The sequence below is a fragment of the Corvus cornix genome, chromosome 3 (assembly GCF_000738735.6).
Source record: "Corvus cornix cornix isolate S_Up_H32 chromosome 3, ASM73873v5, whole genome shotgun sequence".
Taxonomy (NCBI): Eukaryota; Metazoa; Chordata; class Aves; order Passeriformes; family Corvidae; genus Corvus; species Corvus cornix.
In genome coordinates, this window is record NC_047056.1 from 68,930,527 (window position 1) to 68,942,791 (window position 12,265).

General features: G+C 44.6%; 2 protein-coding genes across 4 annotated transcripts in view; one reads left to right on the forward strand and one right to left on the reverse strand.

Moving 5' to 3' along the window:
* CDC40 (cell division cycle 40) overlaps window positions 1-9,190 on the reverse strand; it is a 37,739-nt gene extending 28,549 nt beyond the window's left edge. Inside the window, exons 1-2 of the mRNA XM_010407197.3 lie at window positions 8,752-9,190; window positions 3-89 (exon numbers count right to left, since the gene is read on the reverse strand). Of these exons, the coding sequence (XP_010405499.3) occupies window positions 3-89; window positions 8,752-8,946 (282 nt within the window). The 5' untranslated portion in view covers window positions 8,947-9,190. The remainder of the gene's footprint in view (window positions 1-2; window positions 90-8,751) is intronic.
* A 341-nt stretch (window positions 9,191-9,531) lies between these two features.
* The window catches only part of WASF1 (WASP family member 1), an 89,748-nt gene continuing 87,014 nt past the window's right edge, over window positions 9,532-12,265 (forward strand). For 2 of the 3 annotated variants that reach the window (XM_039569636.1, XM_039569637.1), the window contains exon 1: window positions 9,730-9,943. The gene's annotated coding sequence lies outside the window, so the exon portion shown is untranslated. Of the gene's footprint in view, window positions 9,944-12,265 lie in introns of all 3 variants that reach the window. The other variant, XM_039569638.1, reaches the window with a different exon arrangement.

The window sequence follows — 12,265 nt, forward strand, 5'->3', positions numbered from 1 at the left end:
ACCTCAGGTGCAAACATAGTTTCATAAGTGGGATTGTACTGAACTTCCTTGATAGCAGGATCAAGGTGGACTCCTGTTTCCACATCTTCCTGAAATAAAACAGGCATTTTAATAACCCATTTTTCACACACAGATATTTAAATATATGACATAACCTTCTTTCAGTCCAAATCAGGGCTGTAGTTCAAGTTGACACTTTCAGCATTATGAAAGAGAAGAGCACCTCGGCCAAAGTTTCTATTTTTAAAAAATATTGATTGCAAAACCAATGTCAGGCAGTCACCGAGAAACTCATCTAAGACACGTGCAGATTTTTGCACATGAATAATTATTTCTTTTTTTTTCTTAAAGATTTCATGCACACATTTTAAAAACAGCAGCAAGATTGAAGGAAAGCTTTTTTAGAATGTTTGAAAACCAGACTTGTAAAGACAAACTGATTAAAATGGTCAGGAATTTAATATAAAGGTATGAAAGCCAGAACTCTACAAAAGGCAGAAGGCAGAAATCACAAGTAACTGCTCTGAAAGTCAGTTGCAGAAAAAAAAAAAATTACCTATCAGCACAAACATTAAGTACAACAACGTTTTTCACAGAATCCAACAAACCCTTATTTCCAAAAGGTACATTTTTATACTGAAAGGTATAAATATAATTCAGCTTTAGTACTTAAACACATTTGCAAGCCTGCTGTGACAAAAATTTAACTTGATAGATGAAGGGACAAGAAAGAGGGATTAACCAAAATAATAACTTCAAGGAACTCATAGGGAAAAATTCAGAAGGGTACATGCAGATGAAACAGAAGACAGAGAAGAAAGAAAACAGCTGGTAAGGTAGCAGTGCCCAAAAAGACCTGGCTTCAGAGCTTTATGAAGGCTCTTCCACATCAACAGAACCTCTCCCCTCATCAAGACCTCAGTTAATGAAGGAGAACGTTACTTTGAAGAATTATTACTGTCATTGCTTCCTGTATCTTATTCTAGAAAAACAGCAATTGAAGAGGACACACAATGTGCTAGTATATTGACAAAACCCCTAATAATCATACTGAAAAAGCTATCTTAGCATCATTGCTTAGTCAGTGCTTACCTACAACAGGATCCAAAAGCATTTGCGACTCACAGAAAGCGGCACAATAGAGAATCAAACTTTAGCAGTTGCTTTATTAATAGAAAATTACCTCAAACAAACTCAATCTTGCTTTGTATTACAGTATCTTGAAAGCAAAATGGCACACTCAACTTGTTTAATATGTTAGCTAGTTCTTGGCCTGACCTCATTTTGCTTATCACACGACCTTTCCAATTCACTGGGCTTGGATGACAACAGCCATCCGTACGTTCACAGCCCTGACTTTCACACACCATGAACTTGTCTGGAAACAGCCCAGCAGGCCTAATCCAGTCATTCAGCAAAAAACCTACACATCCCCAGTTAGAAGAGGAGCATATCAAAACCACTTCCTAACCTGTGCTACCTGCAAACTTACACTTCCTTTCACAGCTCCATGATGTGAGGACATTTTCCACAGACAACTTTTTCAAGTCACATCATACAGCTTACTCTTCCAGTTACACCACACATCTCATCCACAAAACTCAAAATTTGAGAAAATAACAACTAATGTTATTGATAAGGCAAAATTTATCTCATCAATGGTTAGTGACATTTAAACAGTGACCAGTTTACTTGAGATTAAGACATTTTTCTTGCTCCTTAATCTGAAAAAGCAAAAAAATCCACTTTTGCAAAAATGCCAAGAATTTTTCACTTCTGCTATTTTTCCTCCTCTTTTCTTCCTGTTAAGTTCTATTATATGCTGCTTGGTAATTGAGAAAAGAAACAGATTGTGCCATGAAAGCCGATCCTCTGCTGGAGGATTATAGCAATTCTGGTTCTACTTCGCTGCTGGTGGAACAGTGCTGAGTCACTTGAAAGCCACACAGTATGTTCACTCCTAGACCACCACAGGCACATTCTTTCTGTGTGAAAACCACCAAGCCTTGAAATTGAAGCACATGTTATATTTAACAGAGCTACGCTCCTCAGGACCTGCGTATTCACTCAGAACCAGTCTTATTCACGTTTTCATATATTAGGGTATCAAATAACAATCTCATGCTGCTGAAGCACATAATGGTTATCTTTTCATTACGTCGCTTTGCTTTAAACTATATAATAATTTGAACATGGTCCAACTACCCACTTTACTTTATCAGTATTTTTAAAAGATGAAATCTTGATAGGAATATAAAGTACTGACACAACATATTGCCGAATGTTAGTCTACAGCAAGAGTTGAAATTGCAAGAGACAAATTATCCTTTGGTCAACATCTGGTAAGTGCCATTTTGTACAGCGTTATGAGACTCTAGTAGGTAGCAGAAACATTAAAAATATTAACTTAGCCCATCATTCATTCACCAACTTCCAAGCTATCTGCATTGGGGTGCTTTGGTTGTGGTTTTTCTTTTCTTTTTTTTTTTCTGGATGAGAGGAAAGAACTCATCAGCAACCTCTGCACAAGGTGAAAATCTCTGGGTAGAACTCCATGCATTGAAGACCATTTCAGCAGAGCTCATCTTTTTAGGACCCAGAAAGCAAGGAAAGTTAATACAGGTCTCACAACTGTCCCTTTATGCTGGCAACAGCCGTAACTGCATGCATTCTAGATGCATTAGCCATAGCTCCAGCTAGCAGGGAAGGGATCATAGGAGCAGCTGTCTGGCAGAGCTGTGACTGAGATAAGGTAATCTAAGAGATCTCCTCTCTGCTGTGCTGTAGCTTTTCCTTTGGTCACAGGAATGTCTTGATTTATCTAAAAGCCTAAGGTGAGCAATTCATCATGTAGCTTATGTGCCAAGTGTGACACAAGTGGCTCTGTGGGATGGGATATGATCAGTAGTTAAGCTGAAAGATGAGGGCATCTGCAATTTCAGTGAAGGTCTAAGTATTACCCTAAATTACTTCTACTCTCAAAGGCACAGGAATCATAAAAAGAGGGGTCAAAAAGCTCTCAAACAGATACAGTGTTCCTCCAGAGAAAGAGAAAAGTTCAGATGTATGACTGGCAGAGAAGCAGCTGGTGTTTGCTGCAACTCAGAAATTGTATTAATATGGGCTTTATGGCATGCTGTAATACCATCAAAGGCTGTACACCCATACAACCTGAACCGAAGAATTAAGATTTTAGGAAGTTATGTTTTACTGAATACATCTATCTTGAAAAACATAATAGAAATAAGCTGCAAACTTAGCTCTGTGTCACCTCTCTGCTTTTCTCAGCACCAGTAACAAGCACCCAACTGAAATACAGTGGCCACACTGGGCACCACACATCAGGTAAGACACATGCTACTGAAAAGGGTCCAAAAGAAAAACAATAATGATCAAAGGCCTAAGAAAATATGACCTGTATAGAAAAATTGAGCAACCTAATTCAGCATAGGAAGAGATTCAGATTATACAACTTCACAGAAATAAGGACAACCAAAAACTGAAAATGCTCACTCCATAGATCCACTGAAGTTTGATAGGTTAAATGAGTGTCTGTCCAGAGAGATGCAAGAATCACTGCTGATACAAGGCAAAAAGAGGCAGATGATGTAATTTTTCACCAAACTACTTACTGTGTTGGTTGTGTTGCTTTGGTTTTTTTTTAATAGATGTGATGTCTACTTACTTGCAATATCAGGTTGCTTTACAGTTCAGAGATTATTTGCTGAGGTAAAAAAATTCTTTTGATAGTTAAATGCTGTCCTTTTGCACCTTTTGTTTAACAAAACATGATCACACTATTATAGGGGAATGGCACTCAGGGCTGTCCTCTGGAGTATTAGCACTGCCTAAGGAATCTATCTTGAGACAGAAAGAAGCTTTTGATGCTAAGTGTAGACAAGGAGGCGCTTCATTATAACTCTCCAGAGACCACGAACATCGGGTTCCTTCCAAGGCATGCTCCTTCAGTCCTACCATAAAGTTTGGCCACTTTAAAGCATAAGAAAGAGGACAGGAAATAGAAGGGATTTTAGACTACAAATACAGTAAATCAGATTAACTTTCCTCCTTAACGGGTTCCTTAAACATGCCACAGTCCTCTTTTGCTTCAAAAAAACTCCTACCCATATGCCATAAAACAATAGTGTTACTTTCTATGAACATTACTTGATTTATAGAATAAAAAATAGTTCAATAATACAAAAATTATGTTAAAAAAGCTTGCTAGAAGATTCTTTATGTGCATGCAAGACAAAAACATTTCTTTAATTAAACAGAGGCAAAATGCCTGTAACAGGCAACAAAGCAAAGCCTTAAATAAAAAGACCAAGGTGCAGCATGTACTGCAACACTGGATGGCAATTCCATTCCTTAGAAAGAATATAATCTGTCTTATGTTTTCCAGCTTCATCTCATGCAGGCAGCGAGTTTTGATGTCTATATGCTGAGTGTTTTTCTTTTTTCTTCCTGGACATTTCAGATAATAAACCTACAACATTCCATTTCCCCAGGTAAATTCATTACCAGTTAGTCAAATAGCTAAAAAGGCCAGGCTGCTTTGCTTAACTTTTAATTAGTTTTAATTATCAATCACATTAAAATGTGGTAAATTAAGACTGCATCCCATGAGCCACTGAGACTTAAGCAGTTTGTCACTTATCAATTCTTTCCTAAACCACTTGAGCTGTCAAATGCACATTATCTCATTCTAAAGATTTACAAATCTATTACCAAGAGATAAATAGCATTTTCAGTGAAGCTCTAACATTAAGACATGGCTGTTATCAGCTTCTATTCCTTCTACCCATTCAGGCACTCCTAACAGTAAGTGACCGCCTCACTAACTTCAACAGAATAAAAATAAACCAGCAAGAAAAGCACATGCTAAATGGTTTTGTTGAACTAGGCTAGATTCCCAGGATCTTGCAGGATGACAAGTTCTAAATATCTACTCATCTACATTTTGTGTCAAAGAAAGCTGGAAAACCCACCACGTCAAAGAAGACAAACATTCCTAACAAGTAACACCTTCCAAGTCTACTAATGTTCAGTCACTGCTACAGAATTGTCACATGCTACCTTGTATCTTCTCTCCACAGCCGGCAGGATTAGGTTTTAAAAAACATTAAGAAGTGCAACTGAAGTCTATTTCTTCCCCTTCCATAAAACTTTTTCTGGAAACCTGCATAGTGCCAAAGGTAAACTAGATTCAAAAGGAACTGACACATACAACCCCTTCTCACATTAAAGGCAACACAGATGCTCCAGCTCCTGTATTGGGCTGGGCCAGCGTAGTTATTTCAACCCAGTTAAATGTCCTCTCTTCAAGACCACTGAAGGACACACTATAGAGAAGTAGCATAAAATCTGCTCTGATCTGAGTCTTACCCTGGACAGAGATCAAACAATAAATGTTCTCTCAAAAGCAAAGCTTATAGCTGCAACACTTCCTGTGGAGTGAGTTCTTCACAGGAAGTGTAATTTCCTGAATTTCCTTCTACATTTATAATTCAAAAGCGAAGGTAAAACTCTGTCAGCAGTGTTAGGGTGGTATTTTCAAAGAAGTAAAAACTGTAGGAAAATTAACTATAACTGGGTTTGACAATGACCTGGTTGTGGGCAACTGGGCTCCCTTCCCTTGCTTGAACAGCCTCTGTTTACAACAATGTCATGCTTACCTACTACTTGATGATGTATTTGGAGAAAGAAAATATCTTGATTAACCTATCCACTGTTCCTACAAAAGAAAACATCAGCCTTATGAAAACTTGGCACCTAGGAGAGAGTAAGAGCAGGGCAAGCATATTTGATGATACTTCTGCACTCTCCCAACAGCCAATAATTTTCAGGTCTTGATGAGACTTGAGAAAATCTGTGTATTTCTTGACACCTCATCCTTCAATGGATCTCTTCCAAGTACTTGTCCCGATTCTCCTTGTAACAATGCAAAATTCTTCAACACGCAGTATTTCTTGGCATGACAATAAGCCCTACTACACCTTGCATGAAGAGCTGCATCCTTTTATTTGCTTTGAACCTAACTCCTACTAGACAGCTTATAGTTGTTGTACTGGAAGAGACAGAGAGCACTTAACTCCCTCTCTGTGCCATTTAATGATTTTGTGCACCTCAGCCATCTCCTTTGGCCTTCTCAATACTTCCTCATACAGAAGGGGAACCCTTCTTCAGCCCTGCTGTCCCTCTCTGAATGTCCTGCAGTTACAATCTATCCTTTTCTCCATGAGGGACCAGAAGCACTAACTTTCATCCTCTGTTGTCTTCCCTCAGGCGATTTTAGTGGTGCTGAAAACAGTAACAGAAACACACAACTTTCATCCAGTGGGCTTTCCAATTTAGAATGAGAGTAGAAGTATTACTGGACTGGAGTCACCAATAATTATAGCTGTTATCTATTATGAGTAATTTAACTTCAAGATCAGCAATAGGCCTATTTCAATAAGCAGACTGTAAGAAGAGGGTCTAAAAAAAGCCATCCCCTCAAACTTTTAAAATGGTTACAAACCATTAGTACAGCTTTCAATTTCAGAATAATTATTTTCACAGAAATGTGATTTTATATAACTATGATGTACTTTGAAACAAGGACTCAGCAGATTTCTATAGAAAGATGAAATACATATTGGAGTAACATCTTAGGGCTGTATTTGATATGCACACTTCAGTAGCCCAAATGCTGTCAGCTGAATGTGCTAACAATGATGCCTGCATTAGAGAGATTGAGGACCCATTACTCTTTAAAGTGTACATAAGTCTAAGGTCTACGCCAGTTAACAGGCCAATATTCTGAACCAGAAACAGGTACAACAGTTAGAATGCAGAATACCAACCATTTCAGATTTGCATTCTCAACTGCCAAAAATGCAAGCTGTCATTTATATTTATTGTATGACCAACCCTTCTAACCACCATCCTTTCCTACCCATTCCTGGTCCTTTGGACAATAAACATCTATGCACTTAAGAGTACTTGATCCTTATTCATGTCAAAACAACATTTGCACAAGTGAAGTGATATTAATGAACTGTAACTTTGCTTTCCTAACTACTCAGCTTCCTGTTTTCCAGACTTGTACTTAGAGAAGACTTGTGATTTACACTCAAAACACCATGTCTTTTACATTTGTTCAGTAAGGGCTTTCTAATTTTAAAGAATCAGGGTAAATGCCTGAGGGGTGTCTGGCAAGCTTCCACTGCTGACCAGTGGGACACTACCATTTTTAGCCATGGAAGGTGTTGAGAACATGCAGCATATGAGACCTGCAGTTATTTCTCGAACACTAAAAGTCCAAAAAGAAAGCCTGATCTAACTCTACAAAGAAATGACCTGTTGCTCCTCAGAGTAGGTTGTGGTGCTAAAAGAAGCTCCAGTATGCTGTGTTCTGAAAGCCTCAGCTTGAAGTTGTTGCTCTTTTCAGTTATATGTACCTCATCTGTGTTCTCAAGTGAAATTTATAGACAACATTATAATCAAACATCTTGATACTGAGAAGCCTCACACTCTTTTCATCTTAGTTAGCATCGTGTCTGAGGCAGAGGCAGTCCTAGATGTGGATAGCCCTCCCAGGGGACAGCCCGGCAAACAGCTTTGAACTGAACGTGCTGTTGACACCTAACTCTTTTCTCCAGCCGCTTGTTTCTGCACTGGCACTGAAGATTTATCTGCACCAGCACAGCATTTGTGCAAACCAGATCAAGGAATGGATCCAAGGACAAATAACTTCACCAGAGTTCTATTTTTTCAAAATTCAGATCAGCTCCCTGATGTCAGTCCCTAAGCAACTACATAAACCTTTGTGCTGGTGTGGCAAAGGAAAACTTGTTGTTACAGGCCTCAGACTGGTGGAAAGCACATCCAGTGCTACTTGTCACTTATCATTAACACTCAGGAAATATTATATTTAATTAGTTAATTAGCATTTCTTTTGAAACCTGCATAAGACAGTCTGCTGGCTGCTGCAACTGAAGAAGCCAGATTTCCAAGCCTCTAAGAGATAAACAAATGCAGTCACTACATAAAACATCTACACAAAAATATGATAAATTGTGATAGAATATGAATCAACTAATGACAACAAAGTGAAAGAGTCCATCCACGTCTTGGTCACAAGGCAAGAAACTTTTCTGAGCAAGTGGCAGCAGGACAGTAACAGTGACAGTTATCACAGCAAGATGCCTGCTTTTGATTAGAAATTTGTTGCCTGTACAAAAAATCCCAAAGCTAAACCACCACCCTCCCCCCTCCGTTTCTGGTATCACAAAAGCGAGCCAATGTGATAATGAAGTTGGAAAATAAAGGTTCCCCAAGCAATAAGGAAATTGAAACACCAATCAGTTTTCAAGCTGCCCTTAAGAACAGGATTCAGTCACCCTGTCAAGTATCGACTTTACCCCACCACCCGGGAAAACCACACAGGAAAACACTTTACACAGGGAACAGCAAGCAAGTATCTAAGGAACTACAATCAAGGCACGCTCTAAGATAGAGCTAACACTCTTTAATAAACTTAACCCCCGCAGCTGGAATCCACGGGAGCTCCCCAACACACACCCTCCCCCTCCACAGCTCCGACCCCTACACTCCAAGGCAAAGTAGGGCAGGTGGTCCTGCTGCCACCACGCCCTTTCTGCCCCGCTTCCCCTGCTCCAGGGCTGTCCCAGCACTGTGCCGAGGCCGGCGGTGCGGACATAACGCGGGGCAGGCAGGCGGCCCGGGCCCTGGAGGGATGCCTACCTTCACGGCTACTTCCGGGGCCGCATCGACGGGCAGAGCCGGGGGCGCGGCGGGTGGCGCCCGGAGGTGCAGCACGGCATCGCGGCTGGCGAGCACTGCGGCGGAGCACTGGGAGCCGCCCTCGGTCTCGGGCTCCGAGTCAGGCTCCGAGTCGGAGCCGCCATAGGAGGCGAGCGCGGCGATCGCCGCCGACATCTTGACGCGAGGGATGACGGGACGGGCAGGTCCTGGCAGCTCCGCCGGGGCTCGAGTGGTCCCTTCCCCCGCAGAACGAGCGGCGTAGGGCTGTGTCTTAAAATTGTTGCTCGTTAAAAGAGAAAACGCACTCTAAAGGATAAATTATGGTCTGTTACTGGATATAAAGGCGTTTGAGGGGGGATCATCCCCCTTGGCTGTTGATGGTGCTTAACCTTTCAGGACTCTATAGCAGGACTACAAGCTCCAGCATGCAACGCGGCACCGTGCTTGGAAATCCCCCCCCCCCCCCCCCCCCCGGCCCGCGCCTGTGCTTTGCGTGGCGGTAAGAGAAAATATTTAACAGCCCGGGGAGAGCTCCCAGCCGCCCACTTCTTCCCGCACACAAAGCGTCTTCGCCATCTTTTCGGCAGAGGCCAGCGGAGCGGGGAGCCCTGTCCCGCAGGGCACTCCGTTGTCACCCTCGAGCTCCCAACGCCCCGGCGCCGCGCCGTGCCCCGGTAGCCCCGCCCCCTCACGCTGATTGGCCGTCGGCACAGCCGGCTTCGGCAACGTCACAGCGGCGGGGCCCCGCCCCGCCCGCGCCGGGGAGAGGGAGCCCGGCGGGCCGGACTGTACCACCTGCCCGCCCGCGGGGTGGGGGGCGGCGGCGCATGGACCAGCCCGAGCATCGGGCGGTGATGGGGGGGCGGCCGGGTTCGGCCGCCGGGTAAACAGCGCTTCCCCCCGCTGCCTCCCGCCCGGCTCGGCGCGCCGGGAGAGGCCCCGCCCCCCGCGCGCGCCACACACGCGCACACACACAGAGACACGCGCGCGCTGCCCGGTGTCTATTGTGAAGCCGCCGGGGACGCTCCGCGCCCGCCGCCGCCACCCGAAACACGGAGCCGCCAGCTGGGAATGGCCGGCGCCGCCTGAACTTCCAGCGCCCCGGCGGCCACGGAGGGAGGGGCTGAGGCTAAGGGCGAGCGGCGTGAAGGTGCGCGGCGAGGGCAGGCGAGTAAGTGCCCCCCACTCCCGTACCTTCCTTCCCTCGCGATCCCCGGGGCGGGCGGGAGGAACCAGCCCCCGCTCCCTATCGCCCGCGGGGGCTGCGGGACGTGCCTGCCCCACAAAGGGACCGGCGCTCGCCAGGTGTTGGTCCCCTCCCCTTTGTCCGCGCCCGCGCGGGGGGCGGCGGCGGGAGGGAGGGAGGGATGGAGGGAAGCACGCCGCGGAGCCGTTTTCCCCCGTCTCCCCGCCGCCCCCGCGGGTGGAGGCGTGAGGGGGGCGTGTTGCGAGGCGGAGGAGGGGAGGGGGCCGCACTTGTGCCGGAGCGCGGCGCTTTCCTCTCCTTCTCCCTCTCCCGGCCGCCCCGTGTGCCCCGCGGCCGGCGCGGCGGCGGGATCGGCCGGCGGGGAAGGTGCGGCGGAGCGGGGCCGGGGTCAGCGCGCGGGCGGGCGGGGGGCGGCGGGGGTGACGTCACCGCCGCCAGGTGCGGGGGAGAGGCGCCCCCTCCCCTGCCCGCCGCGGGACCGGGGCTGGCGAGGGCAGAGGTGCGGACTGGCGGCGGGATTGACGGTCGGAGCGCAGGGGGATTCGGGTCCGATTCCAGGGCAGTGCTGCCCGCTGGAACACTGCTACCATTGTTAGGAAGGCTTGGAGATCGCGGGGGATGGCCGGGAGCGAGGAGAAGCACGTAGGTTCCAACTTCTCCCAGCCCGCTCCCGAACGCCTTCCTGCGCGCCCGCCGCGCCCGCGGACAGGATAAATGGGAAGTACGGAGCGCTGGCCAAGGGCTGGCTGTAACGCCAGGTGTGTGCATTGCACGCGCTTGCACCTGGAGCGGTACAGTGCCATGACTTCCCTTCGAGCTGCATGTGCTTTCAGAATTAAAGTGAGCACACAGTGACATCTAATTGTGACACAGTGGCATTTAATCTGATTAAATGCTCTAGTTTGAATTTTCCACCCTTTTCAGCAGTCACGGTTTGAAACATTTGTTTTCTTAGCTTGAGAAGGTATCACTTGGATTCATTTGCTTTTAAAAAAAGGATAGAATAAACGTAGAAGGCATACATAAAGCGTTGATAGCGTGGAGTGGAGCAAGGTGCTGCGTTTGGACCTGTTCTGTTAGACACAGGTGTGCTATGTCTTTGTACGATAGAATGAGGATTTTAGGTGAAAGTCCCACACATTTCAACACCAAGACCTTTTGTTTGCATCAACAACAGCTGAAATATGCTACACTGAACTAGCATTTCATATGGTAATGAGCTGACTTTTTCATCTTAAATCTATGGATGATGAATCCGTAAGTAAGGAAAGCTATATGATGTTTCACATGAATCACTACTTATTAATATCAAAAGTGGTTCTACCACTGCAGTCTGGTTTACTGGCAGTAATTGTTAACTGATTCCATATGACTGCATTCCTTTTTCTCTTGGCATCCAGATTGTAGGTGTTGTCTAAAGCTGAAAGGTGTCCTTCCTGAAAAGTGAAACATTTCAAGGTCTTTTTGTGCAACCAGTCTGTGATATTCTATCGGGAGAACTGTGTTGAAAATCGTTAAAGTAGTTCTGCCTTGTTATCCTTGAATTTTAAATGTTTGATTCATAAAGCTTTGGTAGTTGGCTTAAGTATGTTCAGCTTTGTTGTGTCCAAGCATCGGAGTTTGCTTGCCAGTGAAATGTAATCATCTGGCATTCTAGATGCTTTCATTGTAGAACCTACGAAAATCACTTACAGGTTTAAATTAGCTGCCTTTCTGGTACCAGCAGTAGTAGATAAGCAAACACATGAGAAGGAATTCAGGGGAATACTGTCTCAAGATTCTTGTTGCTTAAACAGTAGCGAAGATTAATTTTCAGCAAGCAAGCTGATGCCACTTCTGGGTATGAAAAACTGACTTGACTATGCTCTAAAAGTGTAGATGGCTAATATACACCATTATCTAAAATCTGGTTTTGTCAAAAAAGCTGAGGAGTTGCTTCTGGTCATTTGTGTTGACCTAATATACTAGCTCATCTTGATTATTAACTGCATATTTGTAATTTCAAGAAGGGGTTGATCGGTGTAAAACAAACTGAAAGAATGATACAGCTTTTCTAAAATGCTCTGCTCATTAATTACTGTGTGCTGTATGTTCTCTTTTAACTGAGTTCCACAAAACGTGTTATGTTACGCATTGGATACTGCTGGTTCTGACGGCAGACTGAAGTAGTGGGTGGAAGGTGGTTTGGGTTGCTTGGCTTTGCTTTCCATCCAGCTTTTTCACTGCTGCTTTTCCTTGCAGTCATTTTGCTTCTCTTGCTTTAATATTCCAAAGGAAGATAAAACT